At 37.1% G+C, this 26,347-nt stretch overlaps 1 protein-coding gene and 1 long non-coding RNA gene across 4 annotated transcripts in view; both read left to right on the plus strand.

Annotated features, from left to right (window-relative positions):
- Positions 1–12,888, plus strand: part of pcdh1b (protocadherin 1b) — a 305,888-nt gene extending 293,000 nt beyond the window's left edge. For all 3 annotated transcript variants that reach the window (XM_073922116.1, XM_009291220.5, XM_009291219.5), the window contains one exon: positions 7,050–12,888. In XM_073922116.1, coding sequence (XP_073778217.1) covers positions 7,050–7,459 — 410 coding nt within the window. In that variant the 3' untranslated portion in view covers positions 7,460–12,888. The remainder of the gene's footprint in view (positions 1–7,049) is intronic.
- Positions 12,889–22,175: 9,287 nt separating this feature from the next.
- The window catches only part of LOC141377565 (uncharacterized), a 59,970-nt gene continuing 55,798 nt past the window's right edge, over positions 22,176–26,347 (plus strand). The window contains exons 1-2 of the long non-coding RNA XR_012389920.1: positions 22,176–22,248; positions 22,964–23,038. This is a non-coding gene — a long non-coding RNA (uncharacterized lncRNA). The remainder of the gene's footprint in view (positions 22,249–22,963; positions 23,039–26,347) is intronic.

A 26,347-nucleotide genomic window follows, 5' to 3' on the forward strand; every position in this document is an offset into this window, starting at 1 on the left:
ACTTTAGACAGCACCAAATGTCAGATACTCATCTGGAAATAATTTCCATTCTATTATGGCGACAAGGGGCCGTCGGAATCTAATTAGTTGAAAAAGAGTGTTAGAGAGCCGGATTGGGAGTGATTGGTGATAGGGCTAGTGGTGCAGGGCCAGCTCTCCAGCCTTCAGGCTCAGCAGAAACACTCTTGAGGTTAACTGGAACTCTGAGGAAGGAGATAAGAAAAGAAACGAGAAAGAGGGATTCAGTCACTGTGTGCCAGACATGAAGGTCTCTCTTGGTCTGTCAGGCAGAGCCTAAACTTTGAATATTCCTCCCTTAGTGATATTAAAAAAGATAAGAGATATAAGAGAAATTAAAGCTGCAAGCAGCGATGATAGGGACCTCGCACCCGGGCTCACCGCCGCCCGGTGGCCTAAGGATTACAGAGAACAGTGAACAATAACAATTTAAGCCGATATATATAAAAAACCTGAGAAATCCACAGATTTATGCCAAACTTCCTCCTGTCATCAGGTGGCGCTATGACTGTGACAGTATTGTCATGTAGATGTCTTCAGGAGAAGACTTTTATCAACCATGTGAAGTTTCAGGCAGATCGGACATTGTGTGGCTGAGTTATAAGCCAAACTACCTGTTGCCAGCAGGTGGCGCTATGACTGTGACTCAATATTGGCACGTAGATGTCTTCAGGAGAGGACTTTTATCAACCCTGTGAAGTTTCAGGCTGATTGGACATTGTGTGGCTGAGTTATAAGCAAAACTACCTTCTGTCACTAGGTGGCGCTATGACTGACTCAATATTGGCATTTAGATGTCTTCAGCAGAGGAATTTAATCAACCATGTGAAGTTTCAGGCAGATCAGACATTGTGTGCCTGAGTTATAAGCACTTCCTTTTTCATGGCTAAGCGTTGAGGTTTGTCATGCCACCACATACACGCCCCTCTACGAAAACTCTAGATCTTCACAATATATCATCGCTTGAGCTTTCAGATACACAACCAACCAAATTTGGTGCTGATATGAAAACATTTGTGGGATGAGTTTATTACTTTGTAAATCATGACATTTTCTGTGGTCAGCAGGTGGCGCTATAACTGTATCTGGATATCGGCATGTAAACTTGTTCTGGTCTGGACTCTTATTAAACATGTGAATTTTGAGGCAGATCGTATAATGCATGCCTGAGTTATAATGACTTCCGGTTTTGTGGCGAATCGTTAAAGTTTGTGAGGCCGCCACGGACACGCCCATCGACAAAACCTCTAAAGCTTCGCAATTTAACATCGCCAAGGCCTTTAGATGACAAAACCCAATTTTGGTGTCGATAGCATAAAATCCCTAGGAGGAGTTCGTTAAGATACAAAGCCTGGAAATGGCAAAAATGCCACTTATTTGCCGCAGGAAGTTAAAAATATCCGACTTCCTGTTGGGTTTGAGTTATGGCTCCAAGAGACTTTTTCGTATGTTTTGGCTTGTTTAAGGTGTGTGCCAATTTTCGTGCATGTGCGTGATTCGTAGATCAGGGGCTCTTCCGTTTAATTTTTATAGGTGGCGCTGTCGAGTCATTTTGCCACGCCCACTTCATTATTGTTATGAGGATGTGTTCAGGAGAGGACTTTAATCCACCATGTTAAGTTTCAGGCAGATCGGACATTGTGTGCTTGAGTTATAAGGACTTCCTGTTCCATGGCGAAGCGTTGAGGTTTGTCATGCCGCCACGGACACGCCCCTCTGCGAAAACTCTAGATCTTCACAATATATCATCGCTAGGGCTTTCAGATAACACAACCCAAATTTGGTGCTGATACAAAAAAATTTGTGGGAGGAGTTTGTTACGATGTAAAACATGTCATTTCCTGTGGCCAGCAGGTGGCGCTATAACTGTATCTGGATATTGGCATGTAAACTTGTTCAGGTCAGGACTCTTATCAAACGTGTGAATTTTGAGGCGGATCGGATAATGCATGCCTGAGTTATAACGACTTCCTGTTTTGTGGCGAATCGTCAAAGTTTGCGAGGCCGCCACGGACACGCCCATCGATGAAAACTCTAAAGCTTCGCAATTTAACATCGCCAAGGCCTTTAGATGACAAAACCCAATTTTGGTGTCGATCGGATAAAATCCCTAGGAGGAGTTCATTAAAATACAACGCCTGGAAATGGCAAAAACGCCACTTTTTCGTCGCAGGAAGTCAAAAATATCCAACTTCCTGTTGGGTTTGAGATATGGCTCCAAGAGACTTTTTTGTATGTTTTGGCATGTTTGAGGTGTGTGCCAATTTTTGTGCATGTGCGTGATTCGTGGATCGGGGGCTTGTCCGTTAAATTTTTCTAGGTGGCGCTGTCGAGTCATTTTGCCACGCCCACTTCAGAAGACCATAAAAAACGTAAATTTTCGCCACTTCTGAGGCGTGTGCAAAGTTGCGTGAGTTTTCGGGCTTGTTTAGCCCCTCAAAATCGCGATTCATTGGAGAGAAGAATAATAATAATAATAAACGGAGCAATTCCAATAGGGCCTTGCACCGTTCGGTGCTCGGTCCCTAAAAAGGGGGGCATACATAAGTTGGCTCCCAGTAGGGGTGCTGCTATGGTTCCTTTTTCCCCTGACAGTATGATTGCATTTTGGTGAATGGGGGAAGGGCAGAGATCCTGCATATGGACTCCCATGTACTTCTCTCTGATAAGGGCCTTACTATATGTGTGAATCTATTTATCCATCCACTCCAATCTAAAAGTTTAGAATTTAAATATGATTAGCCCCGTTTATTTTTTTCCCCCCTAATTTCTGTTTAACAGAGAGAAGATTTTTTTTCAACATATTTCTAAACATAACAGTTTTAATAACTCATTTCTAATAACATTAAGTGACATTTAAATGCTTAACTAGGTTAATTAGGTTAACTAGGCAGGTTAGGGTAATAAGGAAAATTATTGTATAACAGTATTTTTTTTTGTAGACCATCGAAAAAGATATATATATAGCTTGAAGGGGCTAATAGTTTTGACCCTAAAATGGTTCATAAAAAAATAAAAACAAATAAGACTTTCTCCAGAAAAAAAAAAAAAAAAAAAATATATATATATATATATATATATATATATATATATATATATATATATATATATATATATATATATATATATATATTATCAGACATACTGTGAAAATGTCCTTGCTCTGTTAAGCATCATTTGGGAAATCTAAAAATAATAATAATAATATTTTAAAGGGAGGCCAATAATTTTGAAATCAATTGTATATATATATATTTATTTATATCTGAAAATAGATTTTTTTCTGAAGTCCCTATTAAATTGTTACCATTTTTTAATCCATGTCCAGGTCTGGCAGCAACACTTTTATATTAACTTTGTATAAATTTACAAATCAGATGGTTCTCAAAAACAGTTGTCATAATAATGTAACGCCATTACAAAATTGTCACGGTTAAAATCTGATTTCTTTAAAAATCAATCATTTTCACAGCCTAATTGATATATTATATAACGTGGGTATCAAACAAGACAAGAAGCACTGCATTAAATTCCATTTTTCAGCACCATGTCTTTCAAATATGGAAATTTAATTTACCAGAGTATTCTGCAATGGAAAGCTACTACTGACGGTGTTTGTGTTTAAACAGTCTTTTATCTTGTTTTATGCTTGAACAACTGCTTAACTCTGTTTGACTGATTACATTTGATTCATATTACAACATCGATGCTGTAAAAGGAACCTTATTAAATAGAAAATAGTCACATAAGCCTTTCGACAGAATTTATATTTGGTTGAAAAACACTAGCTGTGCATATACCCTATTAAAAATAATCCTATGAACTATTCTGTTACATTGTTACATCAAGTTCCATTGCATCTACATGCTAACTAATTCTCACTAGATTATAAAGAGACTTAGGTCGGGGCTGGGGTTAGCGTAAGTTGACATGTACTTGCTAAGTTTCTTATAGTCAGTTAAATGTCTGTTAAAGGAGCAGTATCAACAGATATTAAGCAGACAGTCTACTAATACTCAAATGGACCATCAAAATAAAGTGTTACCAACTATTTAGTAGTTACATAATCCACTAAGACCGATGAAAAGTGAAAAGGAACTTTTCTGCCATACCATGGCTGCAGCCAGCACAATGATATTATCCAGTTACAGAAAAAAATCCCCAGTATGGCAGCAACATTCCTTGATTATTACGCTGGAAATAGAGTATAATTCCAAGCCATATCGACTTAGAAAATAACCACTTTACAATATTTGTACATAATGAATAGGAACGTTATCGAAATAGTTTTTTATGCTAATCCGATAATTCTATTTATGCTATGCTATGCTAATCTAAAAGTTCCACAGTTTGACAGAATAGATTCGGAAATGGTAAAACTCAACTGTTTAACTCTAAGGGTCTTTATATTCCCAGTATTTCCAAAAAAGTGTAGTGTTCCTTCAAAGACTACTCTGTAACAGTCAAATACTATGAGCAAAATAATGGCGAACACTTCACAGAGTTCAGACATTTAGGAAAATAAATGTCCCCTCTTGAGAACTCGCCATTCTGCGTGCCCCCCCTTTTCACATGCACACTATCAAACTAATCTAATGTCACTTTCAGAGGAAAGGTTAGGCTCAGCTTTTGCATTTATATTTTCCAGACAGAGAGTTTGACCTTTGCAGATCAGACCGTTATTTTCGCTTCTTGTGATGCCATCCAGCTTCACCAACCTTTTATAGTTAGATTAGCATCCATTACACTGATTGGTTACAGTGAGCACCAGTGGAAATAGACTGTAGAGTTGTTTGCGCAGCTGTGGCTGACTGCAAAAATGAAGCTTCATAATAAAACACTGGAAAAAAATTACATTTCAATTATGCAGGAGTAGGGCTACATCTAAAATGTTCTGTTTAAACAGATGCAGTCAATTAATTTAGCTTAATGCTGACTAGAGGAAGTGAACATATGAAACCAGAACCGAATGAAATAATCGCACAAATGCATTCTTCCTGAATTCCACACTGCTGTAAATATACTTGACATAGCTTGATTTCCAAACATCACTTTGAGCTGTTTCTTTTAGAAGCAAAAGTAAACAGTGCAGCCTGTGTATTCTGCTTCCTGAGAGATTGGCTCTAATGACTTGGTTCTTTCAGGCAAAATTACCATTTATTAATGTAGAAAATTAGTGTTTAATTCACATGATACAGTGTTGTTCATATAAACAAAAATGTGACTTTTGTAAAGAAGACTTGCTGTAAACACCACCCCAAAATATAACCATCACTGAGGACGTACATTATGAATTCATAAATGAACCAAAAAATGTAAAAGTCATGAATTGCCATGAGATCACATTTGTTCTTTTGGAGAATTTTTGGAGATTGTGTACAGTATGATACCAACAAACTCTGGTGCGTTAACTCTGTTGGTGTAGCTCATTTCAGTTATCTATGAATGCTGCCATCTGCTTTTTTGTGCACACCAAAAAAGCTGACCATGTCTACTGAAAAGATGGGTCAAAATAGCATCTTGTGTAGTTTTATTGAAAGGTGATTAAAAAAACAGGACATGATGTCACAAGATACAACCCTAAAAATGCTCAAACATACCCAATTTGAATAAAAAATAATAATAAAATCTTCAGCGGTTCTTTTACTCGTAAGGAGAAATAATTTATGTGCTGTATTGGTTCTTTGGCAATTCTTTGGGGTGGTTAAGGTGATATATGTAGCACTATACACTATTAAGAGCAAGTGTACAAAATCTGCCACTTGTACGGTAAAGATGAGCATTAGTACCTTTAGAGTACACTTTTGTATCTTTAAGATATACTATGAGGTACACATTTGTATTTTTTAGGGTAATAATATACTTTACCTTTTAACTCTTCTAGAGCACCTGTAGTTAATCTTGAAAAATCAAGTTTTTCTATGAAGCCCTGAGTAAAAAATCTGGGAGTTATTCTGGATGATGTCTTGAGCTTTGACAAACAGATAAATGCAGTGTTAAATCCTGCTTCTTTAAGCTTCAACTCTTAAAAACAGGTAAATCTATTCTATCTAGAAAAAAAAAATCTATTTTGAAATATATGTTTTGAAAAAATAACCCATGCTTTTATTACCACTAGGTTGGACTTCTTTAACTCGCTATACTTTGCTATTAGTCAGAAAACCTTATCCCATTTACAATTAGTTAAAAAATGGTGCTGCAAGGCTTTTAAAAGGTACCAAAAAACATGACCCCATTACACCAGTTTTACAATCTTTGCACTGGTTGCCTGTGCACTTTCGAGTCTCTTTTAAAATTCTTCTCTTGGTTTTTAAATCTCTAAATGGCCTGGCACCTTCTCATCTGTCAGACATGTTGATTGAGCATCAGCCTGGTTGATCTCTTCGGTCATCTAATTAGAGATTGTTTTGTATCTCTAAGTCGTGGCTGAAATGCAGAGGTGACCATGCTTTGCAGTAGCTGGTCCTAGGTTGTGGAATGCTCTGTCCCTCTGTATTAGATCTGTTTAATCTCTGTCTGTTTTTAAATTTAGGTTAAAAAACTTACCTCTTTGTTTTGGCATTTTATCAACGAAAACGGTCTGTTTTAGCTATAATTTTATATTTTTCTTTGTAGTGATGCGTATTGTGCAGCACATTGGTTAACCTATAGATCTGTTTAATAATGCTATATAAATAAAATTGACATTAACATTTAAGGACCAGATAGTAACAATAAAAAAGATACCGTTTGAAAAGGTTCTGCCCAAGTGACTGATTTTGTACCTTTATTTTTAAGTGTATACATGCTATAAAAAATGCACTTTCTGTGGTTCCCCTATGATTACAAGCCATCCAAGGCACATATGTATTAATATGTAGCACCCTAACCCCCTCAAAGAACCGCTGGGGATTCATTACAGGTTTTACGTAGCACTTAAAATGGTTCTATTTAGCAGAAAATGCCATTTTCTTTCAGAGTTTTTTTTCCATTTGTGCTTTGATTTAGATTAACTGAAATTGCCTCATTATTCTATTCTTTTTTTCTTTCAGATTTGAGGCCTCTACCTGACGTGGCCATGACGGGAAAATGCACTCGCGAATGTACAGAATACGGCCACTCAGATTCCTGCTGGATGCCCGGACAGCCCTCGCCCAACCGCAGCAAGAGTGCAAAGAGCGGGCCCAAGCTCTCCACCTTTGTGCCTTACCAGGAGAGAGAGGGTCAAGAGCGTCTGATGGCTGACAGCAGCTCTAAGCCTCACGGAGAGGAGCGGAGTGGAGGCGGGAGCAACAAAGTGGCCAGCATTCGTTTTTTGCCTCCCTACACTAGTGCCTATTCCACAGGCGGCGACTCCGGCAAGGACTGTCCCCGGGAGGAGATTCCCCTGAATCAGACAGCTGATTACGTCCCTGCAACCACACCATCCAGCCAAGGCTCCAAAAGAGAAATCTACCTGTGATTCACCTGTTCTCCGTCTAGGTTCGATTCCACTTTTGATCCAGTTTACTTGTGATCAGCAATGCCTGTGAGAGGATAAAAGGCCTCGTTGTCAAAACACCTGCTAATTCTCCTACACCACCAGACCCCAATTTACACAGACGTCTTCTCCAATCTCCTCAGCTATAAGCCTAATGGCTGACACATAACAGCTAGAGACCTTATTTAAAACCCTTGGGGTTTCAGACAACCCTGCACATTGTTAGAGGCTCTGGAAGCCCAATAGATATGAATAAAGAGAATAATAAAAAAAAATAGTAGAAAACAATTTTGTGAATATAAAACGAAGAACACAATCCCCATGTAAACTTCTAAACGAAAGAATGTAAGGACAATTTTTAAGTGAACTTTGTGATAATTTAATGTCAAGGTTATATTCTTGTTTGATTTGGATTAGTTCACCGAATTTTTTAATTATATATATATATACATGTATACTTATGATCAGACTGTAGTTATGCTTACCTAAAACATATACACTGACCTACACATCCAAATAGTACTTTTTTCTTATGTGTGTGTGGGTGCATCTGTAGTAAGAACTCAAGCCAGATGAACTGGCAAACCAAATACTGGCAATCCAAGAGAGAAATTCTCAACATGCATACTTTACAGAAGGGAAAACATCCACTTTTCTTTCAGCACTGAATGGTTTCTTACATTTGTCTTTTTTTTTTAAATAGGAAACTCATTTCTTAATGTACAGCGATGTAAATACTACATGTCTGATGAGCCAGTTTTGATTTACTATTTAGTTGTACAGACCCTTGAAGCCACCGCAGCTTCTTCTGTTGATGATAGTAGAAGAGACATTGCTCAGAGGATTTCCCTTTCTGCCAGTAAAAGAAGGACAGCAGTTCTGGACCTTGGAATGCTAATAATCCACAGTATGAGCCTCTGCCGTGGACTCAAAAGAACTTGAATTTGGGGCAAAATCCAAGGGAAACAAATGGATTACAGCAGGTTTGCATGATGCCATTTGTCATTTCGGACAAATTTGATGGGCTCCCCTAGGAAGCTTCCCCAGTAACTCTTCCTCTGTAATTCTTCTTTACTTCATCAGAAGTCTTTCTGCAAGGAGCTGAGGCTTTAGGTGACTTGCCCTCTGGAAGAGCATTGTTCAACCCATCTCAACCCTAGTGAGGAGCAACAACTTTCACAAAAACTAAAAAAAAAGAAAAAAAAAAACTGTCCATGTGCTGTGCAATAGCCTACTCGTTTTCGGACGTGTCAAACTCTGTTGTGTAGATGTGTGGTTTTGTCAGAGATTTTCGCTCTGCTCTGTTGTGGGCCTGACCCTGTCAAAAATGAACGCTCGCAAGAGGTACACAAGTTCAAAAATCGTGGCAGCAGAACATTTCTCTTGTGTTTGACCACATTAAAGTTGTATTCAACAAATCCAGTATATTCGAGAACATCTGAGATTCTGTTTTAACTGTGCTTTGAGCGCATGACATAACAAGACTCCCACAGTGAGCCTAGGAATGTCTAAATTACACTAACCTATTACCACAAAGTCAAACAGGCACTCACCTAACTGGGACGCTTTTGTTAGAACCTCTAATTTCCACATCTGAAAGCGACGTCTTTCAGATAGAGTTTACAGGAAGTTCATTTAGGACCGTTATTAATAGTGGCTGACGGTAACAGAGATTGCATCAGTTGTGATGCAGGTCAGCAGAAGCTATAATGAGTATTCAAGGCCCCAGCAACACACAATAAGTGCACTATAATTTACACCATGTCGCACAGCAAAGTCACCACTTAAAACCGGTTCTTCACCTCGGATGTTAACTCTGTAGGTGTAGAGTCAACATTGGCAGAGCTCCACGTTTTTGAATTTATATAAAGTCTCCTTTTTTAAAAACACACACAGACACACAATGACCCCAAATGCTAAAGGTTGGAGTCTCAGGTGAAGCACATTTGGTGTGACATTTCCTTTTGAGAGAGTGGATTCATTTAGTTCACAGCTGACCCCCTTTATTTGAACACTGAAAGACCAAACACTGGAATGACTAAGGGTGCGTCTCAATCAGCTCCCTAGCTTGCGGGGTCATGTACACGAATTACATCACTAGTAGGAACAGTGATGAGTTTGCCTCACTACACACTGGGATACTGACGGTACATTCACACTAAGCTTCAGCGCCAGCGATTGAAGCATGGCTGACACTTAAGTTGGCGCTATAAAATTTAAGAAATTTCCAACTTCTGGAGCAAGCAATGTCGCAATTCAGTTTGTCAATGCTTGATGTCTCCCATTCAAAGTGAATCCAACATAATGACAAACTGTTAGGATTATGTTGGATGATTTAGTTCACATAAATCATGTTTCACAATTTCGAACTTCCATTAAGAGAGCAAAGCAAGCATCAATGCTCCCTGATTTTTCGGTCATGAGTGTGACCCTCACATACAAGTAGGAAGTCTGGGGTTCTCTCCTAGGATGCCCCCCCCCCCATCCGGCCCAGAGAGCGGATGAACATGAATGAATAAACTAAAAACAAATCATTTTCATATATTAGTTTTACATTTTTAAAGTACATTATAGCTAAATAATTAGATTGTTTCATATATCTGTAACATTTCAACCATCAAACAATTAAAAACGTTCAATTTTACCGAAGCGCTCTAGTGGGGGAAACCCGAGCACCTATAGGAAACCTACGCGAACATGGGGAGAAAATACAAACTCTACACAGAAATGCCAACTGACTCAGCCGGGACTCAAACCAGTGACCTCCTTGCTTTTAGGCAACAGTGGGGGGCCCCAGAGACATTTTGAAGGGCCCGCCAACCCAGCAGCGCACCTGACCCTGACTACCGATTGAGACGCACCCTAAGTAAATAGCATACAGTATGTCCAATTTGATTCTCCTGTGATGGTACCTTTGTTCAAGTGCTACCAAGCCTGTTGCAGATCAGAGGAGATACAAAAAGCTCTTGTTTGGCATGATCCGATTTGATCCTACTAGTTTGTTTGCTTTACAGTACACATTTAACTTCCTGTTCTTTTAATCATCCCTGCCGACTACTGACCTTAGAGCTGTTTTTTGCAGTGACAAACAGAAGCTGCCCAGGCTGCATGAACCCCAAACGCTGCATGACAGTTAGACAGTCTCTCGCTCCCACTGGGAAAACCTGGAGTTTATCCCCGGAGAGCAACTGTCACAGATACTGATAGGTCAAATCACTCTGTGTGTGTGTGTGTGTGTGTGTGTGTGTGTGTGTGTGTGTGTGTGTGTGTGTGTTTGTGTGTGTGTGTGTGTGTGCGTGTGTGCGTGTGTGTGTGTGTGTGTGTGTGTGTGTGTGTGTGTGTGTGTGTGTGTGAATGAGTGCATCTTTACACACTGGTGGTAGTGTGTAGATATAACAATAGATCTGCTCGCTACCTTTAAAGCAAGACATTTTCAAGCTCCACACATCAATTTTCGAATTTTGCTAGAATTTTTGAATGCCCAAATTGTGTTGTGGCATTTCATTTAGTAAAACGTTTCTTGCTGCGTGAAACATTGGACAACGGTGCGGAGAATGTGATGGAAAAGAAATAACACTGGGTGTAAAATCATCATGGGGCAAAAAATCAAAGAAGATAAATATCACAAAAGGGGAAGACAGATCAGTCTTATCCTGCAATTGTAGCTGTTTGTTATTTGACAGCAATATATTTTACTCTTGTGTGGGATCTGGTCTTTTTTGTGGGGGGAATTTAGGTAGTTTCTTATTCAAAAAGAGACCTGTGTTTACAAAGGTCTGAATGATTATGTTGCTCAAATATACCCAGCAGGCACACAACATCATTAGACGTTAAATTTAGGTTAGATTTAGATCATGATGTCAGGTGACCAAAATTCAATGTCTAGCCAGCGTCTAAGGACAACGTTACTTTGATGTCCAATAATGATGTCAAATTAAGTTGACATTTGGTTGATTTTAGGTTTTGTTGGAAAGAGACCAAAATCCAACGTTGAGACAACATCTAAAAGCAACATCATATCAATGTCTAATACTGACATTCATTTATCAGGTACAACAACAGCAATCAAACATCTAATAGACGTCTTGGAGGTAACGTCCACATAACGTCAAGCTGTAACATTATTAGATGTTGATATTTCATTGATTTGAGGTTTTTTGGAATCTGACTAAAATTTAACATCGAGAAAACGTCTTAAACCAACATCATATTGACATCAAATACTGAGATTTATTTGTCAGGTATGGAAACCACAATCGAACATCTGATAGACATCACAGTGGTAACGTCCACACAACGTCAAGCTTTTACATCATTAGACGTTGATATTTGGTTGATTTTAGAATTTGTTGGAAAGTGACCAAAATCCATCGTCGAGAAAACATCTTAAACCAACATCATATTGACGTCAAATACTGACATTTATTCATCAGGTATAGCAACCACAATCAAACGTCTGATAGACGTCATAGTGGTAACGTCCACACAATGTCAAGCTGTAACATCATAAGACGTTGATATTCTGTTGATGTGAGGTTTTTTGGAATCTGACCAAAATCCAACATCGAGAAAACATCTTAAACCAACCTCATGTTGACATCAAATACTGAGATTTATTCGTCAGGTATGGAAACAACAATCGAACATCTGATAGACATCATAGTGGTGCTGTCCACACAATGTCAAGCTGTAACATCATTAGACATTGTTATTGTCGATTTTAGGTTTAACATTGGGCATTGACATCGGCCTGATATTAGCTTCTTACATCAACAGGATTTTCATTTCCAAAAGAGCAACTTCCACATGACATTGGGGTACAACGTCATTCTGACATCATGTAAATGTCTTATTTCTGCTGGGTATACTTAGCCAGTTTCATTTTATATGAATATTTATGATTTTGTTTATTGTTTGAGAAAACTGAAATAATTGTAATTCTGGATATTAAGCTACGGTTATTTTATACCAAACAAATGTGTTTTTCTTTGTTCCTTTTTCCCACAAAGCTAATTTTACCATTCCACACATCCCTTTTAGGTGGTTATTTGCAATACAACGCAAACTATGAAGTGATTATTTGTTTTATACATATTCATGTACTTTACTTTCTTTCTTTTTGGATGGTGATGTTCAATCCAGACAGAGTAATGAGCATTTAATGTGAACGTTAACATTGCTTGTACTTAAAGTATATACTTTACACCACATATCTTTTCTTTAGGCATTTGCCAATTTTATGATCTGGCCCAAATGGAATCTGCATTTGTTTGTAGTGTGTATGTATGTGTGCTGATTTTTTTGCTGCAAAAGAAAATGTGTAATGGATTTAAACATGGTTAAATGGAGCTTAATGGGTAGCTGAAAAGACTATCAAATTAGCCAAATATTTAATAAACAGACACGCATGATGTGGATGTTTGTTTGTTTTTTTAAACAGTGGGCGTTCCAGTTGTGTGTAAATCTACAGAGCTTTCTGCCGACACAGATTCCGTGTGGGCCTGCTCATGACTGATGTTCAATTTCATCCTACTGTAAGCTCTATTTCATTTGTGCTGAATCGTGTATTTGATTACATGGAAATCAATCAAATCCAATGTGACTTAAGAATCAGTTCTTTGTCTGACGCATGGACTCATTTTGGAGCCGAGCCACCCCGCCGCATTGGTCCAGGTATTAGGAGTTATGAACGAACATGTCATCGTGCCGTAATGTCACCGTGCATAATCAGGCTCACCATGCATCTCTGCGCATAATAGAAGTACAGAGTAAACAGCATCATTCTAACCCTGGAAAAAGATTAAAAACCAAATCAGCCATTTATTTTGCGAAGCGGTGGCTGAGCGGCTTCATTACTATGACTTTGGCTCTGAAATGAACAGATAGAGCGTTAGTGTTTTGCAGGCGTCTGCCTGCATTTCATCTTACTATTAAAAATCCTGCGTTAAGTAATTGAAGGACATCCACCATTTAAATAGATAATTACAGGACGTACAAGTTTGTAGCCTATAAGTGTTGGTTATATTTATATCAAAATGCTTGTGATGCCTTGTTTTCTTTGTACAGTTTTATGTACATGCTAATAACGTGGCTTTTCGAAAAGGAAAACAAAAAAAAAAGGACATGTTGAAAGACAAACTGAAATTGTACAATATTTTTTAAAAGTAGATCTTGTTAGGATGAATGTGATTGGGGGGGGTGCAGAGTTGGTGTGCCCATGTCTAAAATGTCATCAGTAACCATTCACTGGCTTCTAGTCTATTTTAAAGTTTTACTGTCTCTTTTTATGAGTCTTATTTTATTCCTGGGTTTTGTGTTATTTGCAAAACAGTGGCTTTGAAGAGTTTTAGCCCTTATTCGTTCCATTATGTTCTTATCAATATCCGCATGTTAAACACAACGAGGAAGAAAAAAAAATGAGGAAAAAAAAATGTTGTCTTTTATTTTTGCTGAGCAAATCAAAGAAATACTATCTTGTAAGTACTCCTTCCTTATAGCTTTACAATAAAATACATTCTGTAAAACACTGTGTCTTTCATTGATTGTTTTATATATAAATTTGATTAACATAGTTTCTATTTATTTCATCAGGGAAAGTGCCTTGAAAGTGTTTCCTCTTTTAAGTCTGTTCTTTTGGGAACACATGTACCACATTGTACATCTTGCAAGTTCCTGATTCAGCATATCTTCAGTGCCAGGGAGCAACTGAAAATCCTGTGCTTTCATCAGTCTTAGCAGCCCTGCCAGAGTTCAAATTCTCCTAAGGATCCTCAGCTTGTTCTTAATGTGTGGCATTTGTTCCTTAGGAGAATAAAGCCCTGTTAACCCCGCTGGATTTCTAAATGTGCCAATGGCACTGCCAAGCATGCATTTTATCGATCGACTTACAAACAACAGGACCTAGCGTCCAAACGCACGCAGACATTCACCTTACAACACTCTCTCTCTCATATGTCACATCCATAATGTTCACAGTGGCACCATGCAAAATGATTGCAGCCCTAAAGCTTTTTGGGAATCCCTTGCTGGTCGCAAAGTTTTTTTTTAGTTTATTTTTTTATTTTTATAAAATCAAAGCTAGCAGTGTTCTGAATGATAATTCATGATGATGAATTGTAATTTGTAGCTTACATTGTTGGCAAATAAGCTTTTTTTTTTAGCAAATTTGTGATATAATTTATTTAATATATAATTAATTGCATCTATTTTAATTTATTTTTTTAACTTGATTCATAGAAGACATGAACTAAAATGTTATTATATAACAATAGTCTATGGCAGGGGTTTCCAAACGTTTCACCCTGCGAACCCCAAAATAACAATGTCAGTGACTCGCAACCCCTATTTTTCAAGGTGGTTATACTGTAACTGTAATATACAAATGTTGCACACACAACTATAGGCATATATAAACATGAGCATATTGACAACACAAAAATGCAACAGTTTAATAACAATATAATTTGTCATTTAATAATTTGTCTTAATATAAAAAAAAAAATGTAAAGGCTGATGGTTTTTTGTTTGTATGTTGTTTCTTTAACCGTAAGTATCAACTATGTTCTGTGGGTTATGAATAAATTTGGCAATTCTAATAGTTTAAGAACATTTATTTGAGTTTTCGAAATTACCAAGCGACCCCTCGTTATTGTCCCACAACACCCACTTTAGGAACCACTGGTCTAAAAATTGAGACCATATGAACATTGTCAGTTATTCCAGATTTATTATTCATATTTTCTGTCACTGGTAGCATTGATCATATATACAGTTGATGTCATAATTATTAGCCCCCCTGAATTATGTACCTTTTGAAAAGGTACCACCCCGATGACAGCTCATGTACCTTTATTTCTGAGAGTGTATATATGGTTACTGTGGATGCACCCTTAAATTTTTGGTTGAACTATCTCTTTAAGGGACATATTTGACATCCGTGATACAGATTTTGAAAGCAGCATAAATATACTTTAGTATATACTTAGTCAACACTTAACGTGGATAAAAATCGTAAATCCAAATTGTCCCAAAATTAGTGAACAAGAACCATTCTTGTCTTAGTACAATTTTGAAAAACTGTTTTGATCCACTTCAAATGTTGACTACTGTATATACTTTTAAGTTATAGCATTATATATGGAACATTCTACCAGAAACGAACATTATATATGTCCCTGAAATAAAAACATGAATGCAGTGAATACAATTTTTTTTATCCCAAAAGTTTATAAAATGGTCTGATGGTTGATTTCTGTGAGTTGTTCTAAGGAATATGTCATTCATTTGGTTCTCAGATTTTTTTTTCTTTATTAAAAAAAAAAAAAAAAAACGCTTTACAAATTTACAAACTGTGACATTGTTCACAGGCCAATTGAACCCATGCTTTAATAGTTTTGTTAGGCTAAAAATTATTTAGAAAACAAAAGCTTTAGAAATAGCAAGACTAAGTTATTATTCACATCAATTGATTAAAAACATAAAATTATCAATACATTCTACGAATAAATACTATAAATATATAATACAAATACATTTACAATTGTCACATTTGCATTAAATTTAACATAAAATGTGTGCAATACACCTTTAAGGCTGTCACATCATTTGATGGAGGAGAAGCTGACAGTGATCAAGGATGCATTCTATCATTGAATTGTAAGATTTCTTGCATGTTTTTGAAAGAATTTTTAAGGACTGCAAGCTTTAAGAACAGGCTTTAACACATTTTTTGTAAGTGAAAATGTACGTTTCTGGTAGACTGTCCCATACACTGCAACTCTCTAATGGTTTGAAGTATATTATATTTATCATTTATGTATTATTTATTATATATGTAATGACTATTTAAAAGTTTTAAAGTGAAATTAAGCAGCTAACTCTGAAATTTACCATACTTTAGACTATTGTTCTTAAAAAAGGATTTAAATGAAATTGTGTTTTTAACAAAAAAAAAAAATAAAAAATCACAGCCTTGCACTGTGGAGTTAATGAGAAATATCTCAACAAAACGAAGATACAGTCAGTAAAAAATAAATAAATAAAAATCACAGCAGTTCAAACTCTGCTGCACTTTTTGTCGGGGGTTATTTATCGAGGAGCTCTTTATTTCCTTGCACCGCTGCTGTGTGCATGAGGAGGATTTACCGAGACCCTGAGTGGCTCCCTTAGGGCAGTGCTTGACTGAGGGTCAGTGTTATCAGCCTCTAGGCCCACAGAGCAGAGGTTTTTCACTCCTCAGCACAGTGGCCGCCCTCACCAATTGTAAATATTGGCTCTTCCGTGCAGGGAAATGAAGTGTCTAATGATGGGTTTTTGAAATAAGCCTCACCTGCTGCCAGCCTGACAGTCTGAAGCCAGCTGAATATGCGATGATAGAGAGAAAAATCGAGATAGCTTGAAAATATGAAGCAGAGGGAGAAAAAAACAGCACAGTCCCCGAATGAGGCAGAGCATCATGGGGAGGATAAATATGAAGATCTATTTATACATCTGCTGGCGCATTGGAATACGCAATAAGTTTAATTCATGACCTAGACACTGGGGAACTTTTGTGTGGAAAATCCAGATATACCTTGTTTTCCTCCCAAAGCAAATGCCACGGCTATGAATATTCTTTGAAAGGACAACCTGTTCGCGCATTATTGCGTGCGTTCCTCAGCGTGTGGTCAGAATGACAGAAGGTCAGTCGCTGACTTGAGAGGCATGTGCATAAATGTTAATGCTAATCACTTAGAGCTTGCGTACATTACAGGACTGAACCAGCAATTTATTCCTCCATCTCTTGCGTTTCCTTATCCCTGACTCCACCTTTCTTTTGTTTGCGGTTTGCAGCATAAAGAAGGCACATAACTGCAGGCGCTGTATGTAATGTTAAAATGAGATTAGCCTACTGGTGCACATCTCTGTATGATGATTAGAAACAGTGTTTGCAGTTTCCAGCTATGCCAAGGTTCTCTTTGCTGATGGAAGGAATCCCACATATAGTGGGAAATCACATTTGACAATTTGCATAGGCATTCACAGTGTAGTATGAAAAATATTTATGTAGAAAAGAAGGCTGCACACTTTGTAGTTACTGTGTTGACATAATTGTGTTGACCAGATTTCAAAACAACATTAAAACTTATGTCAAAAAATATATGATATAAATTTATTTGATGTCGATTGACTACTTTGATGTCAAAATGACAACATCTAGCACTGATTATATGAACATCTTGTAGGCCTTATCAATTTTCAACATATTTTTGGCACCAATGTTTTATATTTGTATGTTTACATACGTCCAAAATAGTGTAAATTTAGAATTTAAACATTCAAACAAAAATTTTTTTTTTTATTCTAATTTTTTTTGTTTCAATATTTTGGTGGTCAACAGGGCATCAATGTCGTGGAAGTCAAATTGACGTCAAAATTATGACATCAAATCGTGTTCTTTCAATGTTGTTTTGAAATCAAGGTGCCCGCTGGGTTTACACACTCACCGGCCACTTTATTAGGTACACTTACTAGTACCAGGTTGGACCCATTTTGCTTTCAGAACTGCCTTAATCTTTTGTGGCATAGATTTAACAAGGTACTGAAAATACTCCTCAGAGATTAAGTTCAGATTTACTGCAGATTGGTTGTCTGCACATCCATGATGCGAATCTCCCATTCACAACACATCCCAAAAGTTCTCTATCTGATTGAGCTCTGGTGACTGTGGAGGCCACAGTGAAGTCATTGTCATTTTCAAGAAACTAGTCTGAGATGATTTGCTCTTTATGACATGGTGCATTATCCTGCTGGAAGTAGCTATCAGAAGATGGGTACACTAAAGGGATGGACATGGTCAGCAACATTAGGTTGTGGCGATGACACGGTGCTCACATTGGTACTAATGGGCCATTACCATTACACCACTACCATTAGCCTGAACCGTTGTTACAAGGCAGGATGATCCATGCTTTCATGTTGTTGATGCCGAATTCTGACCCCATGAATGTTGCAGCAGAAATCGAGACTCATCAGACCAGGCAACATTTTTCCAATCTTTTATTGTCCAGTTTTGGTGAGCATGTGCGTATTGTAGCCTCAGTTTCCTGTTCTTAGCTGACAGGAGTGGCACCTGCTGTAGCCCATCTGCCTTGAGGTTGGACGTGTTGTGCATTCAGAGATGCTCTTCTTTATGCCTCAGTTGAGTGGCTATTTCAGTTACTATTGGCTTTCTATAAGCTGGAACCAGTCTGGCCATTCTCCTCTGGCATCAACAAGGCATTTCCGCCCAAAGAACTGCCGCTCACTAGATATTTTGTCTTTTTTGGACAGTTCTCTGTAAATCCTAGAGATGGTTGTGTGTGAAAATCCCAGTAGATCAGCAGTTACTCAAATACTCAGACCAGCCCGTCTGGCACTAACAAACATGCCATGTTCAAAGTTCATAGTTACTTAAATCACTTTTCTTCCCTATTCTGATGCTTCTTTTGAACTGCAGCAGTTCGTCTTGACCATGTCTACATGCCTCAATGCATTGAGTTGCTGCCTCGACTGATTAGAAATTTGTGTTAATGAGCAGTTGGACATGTATACCTAATAATGTGGCCGGTAAGTGTACATGTATGCATACGCAAATGAGCCAAAACATTAGGACCACTTGTTTAAAATAGGGCTACAGCTGAGTCTCTACATGATTCCAACCCCCAAGGCATGGACTCTAAAAACCCCTGAAGGTTTCCCTTGTTATCTGGCACAACAGTGTTTACAGCAGATCCTTGAAATTCTGTAGGTTGTGAGGTGAAGCTGCCTTTGATCAAACATGTTGGTCCAGCACATACCCCAGATGCACAACTGGAATGAGATCTGGGAATTTGGAGGCCAAGCAAACATTGAGAACACTGCATTTTGTTCTTTCTGAACAATGTGTGCAGTATGGAAGGGTGCATGCCCTTATGAAAGAGAAGTTTATTCAAGTGAACTATTAGTATACTTATTTTAAATGGAATAAATAAATAAAAGTAAATAGGAAAGCACTGCATATTTTCATTCTACTTTTGGTGGATTTCTCTAAAATGTATTTCTCTTTTTAAAAAAAATGTATCTAAGTGTACTATTACAGTAGGTTACTTCTTACTGAAAATAAGTACATTTTCAGTCAGTTTTATGTACTTCTCTAAAATATACTTCCCTTATGTGTACTGCAAACTTCATTTAAACAGAAGTAATAACAGTTAAATATAATTAAATATTCTACAATTATAATTGGTTTGTACTACAATTATTATTATTATTTTGTTTTTTTATTTTATTATATATTTTTAATAGCCTTAGGATAATATTCATCACAATTTTACAAACATTCTGACCCAACTGTCTAACCAAAACAATTTTGATTCATAATTGTCTGATCTTCCCAGAGATGGGTTGCGGCTGGAAGGGCATCCGCAGCATAAAAAACGTGCTGGATAAGTTGGCGGTTCATTCTGCTGTGGCGACCCTGCACCTGGATTAATAATGGGACTAAGGTGAAAAGAAAATGAATGAATGAGTGAATTGTCTGATCTTTATTGCTGACCTTTTATCCTACATCCAACAAGATGAGTATGAGGAGTGATTGTTCATTGTCCATTTAATCTCACCCAGATATTAATATTTGATGTCAGCCGATGATCACACATAACTTTTTATATTGTTTTAGTTCATCAAATGTGCTGTAGATGAGCACTAGAATCAGTATAAGTTCAGTTAATAATAATAACTACAGATTGATAAATACTATTTTTTCAAATTGTTCCTCTCACAGTACTTCCCATTGTGCACAACATGACTTCAAAATATTGTAATTTTTTTACATTTACTGGAAAATACAATTGCTTGATTTTATATACATGTATATTATATATTTCTGGCTTTCATTTGATAATTATGACATATTATCTCACAATTGTTAAGTTCTATGCCAGAAATGAGTTTCCAGATTTATTTTACAATTTTATAATAAATAGTAAAAAAAAAAACAAAAAAAAAACATTATTACATTTTTGTTGCCTCACATTTTTAACTCCTCTTGTCCAACTAAATTAGAAGACTGTAACTAAATGTTGTATAAAAATACTATAATGATAGTAAATCATCTTAATGTTGAGGATAATGATAGTAATTTGACAGCGAGATCGCCCACCTCTCACTTCCACCTCATAATTACAAGCACGTCACATAGCAAAGCCTTGGATGATTAGACAGATGGACAAATGAGTATAGATGGAATGATGAGGTGAAGAGGAAGCTTGCTGTGATGGAGGGTAGAGGGAGGTCCGTCCTGAGGGACGGCGTTGTAATGCCCTGCCATCATCCCTCCGCTTCCAACACCAGCCCTTCCTTTCCATCACTGTCGGCCGGAGGGGGCAGCCTGGCTGACTGCAGAGGGGAAACGGTGCATGTCGTGTGGGTGAGGGCAGGGGGAGCCGCCCCCATGGCGCTTCTCTAGTTCTTTTCATATCAATCACTCCACAGGCAGAGAGCTAAAGACAGACTCTCTGTTTGCCATCATGCACTCAGGGCCGGAGCATTAAAGAAGCTCCTACCATCCACCTCCCCAAACAACATCCTTCTCTGATCTTTTTTCTTACGAACACGCTCATTCCATCTCAATCTTGACCCTCTGTTGGCTGTCATTCTGTGGCTTTTGCCAGACCCCTGCAAATCGAGTTCCATTAGCCTCAACCTGACAGTGGGAGTCTCTGGCAAAAGCAAAGTGTGAGTAATGCGATTTGTCTTTGCGTTGTTGTGCATGGGGAAATAGACTGTCAAGGTGTTTACAGGCTGAGGATGAAAAGAAAGAGTGTTTTGAGTGGTAGGGGATTTAGAGGGGACTTTAATTAAGGTCAATGCTCCAGACAAAAAACAAAAAGGATTCTTCTTCTTTTTTAAGGTGACAAAATTAATGAATTAATCAATAGTAATATGATTAAAGGATTTATAGATATACTGTGTATCACGGGTGTTTGGCTCCGGGTTTGGAGTCGACTCCAATTCTTAAATCTATTCCCTAACACATGATTATTTGCCAGTTGTATTGATTTTATGCTGGTACATATAACTGATGGAATTAACAATGAATGTGATATTATCCAAGAATGATTCCAATTTAAAAAAAAAAAAATATATATATATATATATTTGAAATGAATAGCCATTCCCAAGGCTACCTCAAACCACCAAATATACATAATAAAAATCTGTCATTTTACTCACAATTTGGCTTTTGAAGATGTAGATGGGTTTCTTTTTTAGTATATCTAACATTTTTGCAAAATTCATGAAATGTAATAAAAGCAAGGGTTTAAAAAAACGTTTGGTTTAGTTTACATTAGTATATGCAATCGTGTGTGGTACATCTGTTGTCATCATGACACGCGGGTCCTCAACGCAATTCAATTTTTGCTACTGCGCATGCTCAGAACGCTCTAAAGACACGAGGCTGCATAGATATAGCTTTTAAACACGTTCAGTTTCTTATGTAGACTGACTATTTAATTTCGTAGGGTTAATGTAAGAGGACGACCTCGTTTTAGACCATTAAAACATCATGGAAATAAACAATACTTAGCAGACTGCTGGTTACAGAAGCAGTCGTGTAGTGATTATTGTCACCAGTAGGAGACGCTGCGAGAAACATGAGTACTGCGAGTACTTAGTGCCCCGTCGCTACTTCAGCAATGAAGAACTGAACATGTGCAAGAAAAAAAAAAAACATGAAGTTGTTTTCGTCAGTCTTCAGAAGAGATTTAAAGGTAATTAAATGCTTACTGTTCATGGAAAGGTAGAATATAATATAAGTAACACGATATTGACCTGAATAAGGCAGAATATTTCTTTGCACACTGTTTTAAACATTCACAAACATGTCTTTGTAACACCACGTTAACACTTGGATTAAAGTAACAGAAATAGTTGGTAACACTTTATTTTGATGGTCCATTAGAGTATTAGTAGAATGTCTGCTTGATATCTGTTGATACTACTCTTTCAGCAGACATTTAACTGACTATAAGAAACTTAGCAAGTACATGTCAACTTACACTAACCCCATCCTAACAGTCTACTTGTAAATTAATCTAAAGAGAATTAGTTGGCCTGTAGATGCAATGTAACCTAAATTCAACAAACAGACCATCAAAATAAAGTGTTAGCCAATAATTAACTAGAAATGTACATATTACATGCTTAAATTGAGCCTACAGTTGTTAAAATATAATATTAAAATATTATATAGAACTAGACCAGTTAAACCTAAAAATATTACAAATATAGCTTATTCATCATATGTTGTAATCTGTTTTCTTAGTTTGGTTGTGTGGTTTTATAGTTATAATAATTTGTCATATTATTATCCCATTTTGATCAGATATTTGACTTTCCGGTGTTTACTGTGTAGTATTTGTATGTATTTTCCCTATTTTACAGTTGGATGACTAATGAACCAGATACGCTTTGTTATCATTTCAGAAATCTGGTCTTCTGGTCAACGTAAAAGCCATTTTCAGTGTCCTGCTGAGGAGAGAAAGCGTTGATGGCCTAAGGGTGAGTAAATTAACAGCAAATCTTATTTTAAAAATGGATTAGAACTTCAGTCTTGAAAATGATGGTTCAGTAATTGATCAGATGTAAACTCTATGAGTTTTATGAGCTTTTTACTGACTAAAATGTATATTGACACATTCCTGTTGTGGAAGTTTTGTGTATGGTTTGTCAAAACAATCCTAATTTATACAGATCTGCAAAAATGACTAAGACACTTCAGTTATGTCACTGTTTTTACAAACTAGCTTTTTATTGTTGCTAAAATGGAGATGCTAACTATACCTTTCAACATTTTGCACTTTGAAATCATTTTCATGCCTTAAAACATTGTGTAAATGAACTATGCTTATTGTTCAAAAAGCTGTTGAAGTGCATAAACATTTTTCTGTTTTAGTTTGAAATGGGGTGGTGTAAATATAATGCTAACACATGAACCTCTTACAGTCAGTTGAGTGAATAATTCAGTTAGGAATCAGTTCATGGGATTTTATTTTAGTTTTTACAAAACAGAGATTATTAGCCCCTTTCACACAGAATTATCTGAAAAAAAATATCCGAAAACAACTTTACCAGTAAATAAAAAAAAGCCTTGTTCACACAAGCAATAATGTTTCAGAATTTTTTTCGTAAAAGACCGTACATGCATCCATTTCAAAATACCGGTGAATTCTGACATCAATAACCAGAAATGACCTCTAAATGGCTGCGCTTGTATTTGTAAACATAGAAGGTGTCAGACTTTTGTTGATGGTTTCACTTTTTTTTAAAGCTTTAGCACTCATGCAGCTGCTTTGTCACGACCGCAGTATTGTAAACAACTTTGATAAAAACATATGGAGGGACACTTTCGCATGTTGAGGTGTACATAAAATTTGTGTGCTGGCGCTCACCGGAGCACTCCTTCAAACGCATGAAGCAACTGAAGCCAAGCTTGAAGGTAAACAAACAGTGGTTTATCATAATCATTTTATCAATATTTTTTACACAGTTAGCACATAGAAATGTTATCTTACTAACATCTAGCAGCTAAATGTGTCTGGCAAAGTATTCAAAGGCTTTTATTTTATTAAACGGCGCAGATGTGAATGTGTCTGAAAGTTCTCATTGGCTGGAGTAGACATCTCACGTCAGCACGTTTTAAACATGAACCTGCTCTTTCCAGCAATTTTCCTTCTGCAATCACACAGAGCAGCATTCCAGCAAATTATCAGTAATATTAAAACTTCTCTTTCTGGAAAATTGTCAGAACAAATTTACTGGTATTTTCAAAAAGGGGCTGTTCACACATATTCTCTTTCTGGAAAATTGTTGCTAGTTTTCTGGAAAGGTCTGTATGTGTGAAAGAGGCTAGTGTTTGCACTTGTACATAATATATGAGGTGAAGCCACTTATGAATTTATGCAACGTTTTCTTAACAAAATAATAATAATAATAATTAAACACGCTTTTGTCAGATCTTTCGTCTAGCCACAGTCTAAACCCATAAAGAGCATTTTAAAACTGTTGGGAAAGGATAGAATGGCATGCAAAAAATATGAATGCTGTAAAATCATAGGGATAGACAACACAGATAAAGAAAACATTTTGTCTTCGTTGGATCTCTCTGCAGTCTCATTTTTTATTATTTTTTTTCTCTCCTCTACCCAAGGGTTTAAAATTTGCTGCTTTGAGAAATTAGTCACACACTACCAGTTGTTTGCCGACTTGCTTGGACTTGCCACTCCAAACAGCAGGTTCATTAACAGGAAACAATTAGCAACCAAGCTTACACATAGTACAACATCAGGAGGCTGTTGGTAAAACGACAGCATGAGTCCGCATATCTTGTGCTAAAATGAACCTATTCCTTTCACCCTTTTCATAACCGGGATCTCCCCAGCCATTATTACAACATATCCTATTTTAAATAAGCACAGAATGACTTCTTGTACAAAGAGTAAAAAAAATGAATCTGCAGTTGATTGCGGTCAGGATTGGGCTAAATTGCCTGCTGGAGACACAATATTGCACATCCCGGGGTTAATTCAGTAATGTGAGGATTTTACCATGAAGCCAATTCAGACGCAACCACAATTGCACTATTTCTCATTGGGCCAAGAATCCACAGGTGTCTGTTGGAGCAAATGTCAGGCTACATCTCATTTTTCCGGTACTGCTTTGAGCAAGGCTGCGAATGAAAGTGATCAGACCTCGGTTATTCTCTCTTTTCCTTTTAAATGAATAGTTCTGCCATCTTTATTTCATCTTGAAAGGAGTGCAATGTGACCCTGACCCACATCAAATCAAAGCGTTACCTAGGCTTATTAGCAGCACAAACCTGTATATCTTTCTCTCGTATTCCTTCTATCCCCCACTCTCTCTTTCTCTCTCTTTATCTGTTTTCCACCTGTGATCGCACAGTCTTATCTTCGGTGATATGCTGCTTGACCTTCCGTTCAGAGCCAGCTGTGAGGAGGTGCTTTGGTGGAGGAGAGGACACTGGAATGGATATTCATTAGTTATGAGATACCCGTACGCATTCGTATGATGACCTCCAAGGATGTCGGGTAAAAGACAGCCAACAATGAGGGATGTGATTTAAAGCCTGCACTCCTCCTTTTACGGGGTGACCTTCCGCTACAACCCTGGCCTAGCTTTCATACTCATCTACCCATATTCAGACATCATCTGACATAATGGACTTCAACAGGCCCATCACGGCTGTAGATAATAACCTTCAATGTGTCATTGAATGAAGAAAGGATTTTTCCCAAACGATCTGTTTATGAGATAATTCGTAGTAATTAGCTCAGATTCTAACAGCCACTCAGGAGAAATATCAATATAACTGAATAAAACAATGTCAGCTCCAGTGGTTTCATCAAATGTAATGTAATGTAATAGTAGTGGTTAAATTATAATGATTGATGCTCCGATATTAAGTATAATACTGTTTGCTGTACGGTTTGCTAAAGGAAATGTGCATTGTGAGTGGTCAACCTTTCAAGCGAGCAATTAGAATCTGTTTACATGTGCTAATTAAATACAATTAGGACCTAAAATTAACACTCGCTAAGCACCAAATGTTAGCAATAATCAACATTTGTAAGTATATGAGGCTTTTTTTAATTAATTTTAATAGAGCTGTGCAAACAACATTAAATGGTAAACGTGTCAAAAGGGAATATTTTAATTCAGTCACTAAACTTCACTTAAATTAATTCACTTAAATTAAATACTATGGAAGTTTAATTGTTAATTTTAGTCCTAGCTCAGAATATTTACATTTGACTATTCATTCATTAATTTATTCATTCATTCATTCATTCA

Source organism: Danio rerio, chromosome 14 (genome assembly GCF_049306965.1).
Source record: "Danio rerio strain Tuebingen ecotype United States chromosome 14, GRCz12tu, whole genome shotgun sequence".
In the NCBI taxonomy this organism is placed as follows: domain Eukaryota; kingdom Metazoa; phylum Chordata; class Actinopteri; order Cypriniformes; family Danionidae; genus Danio; species Danio rerio.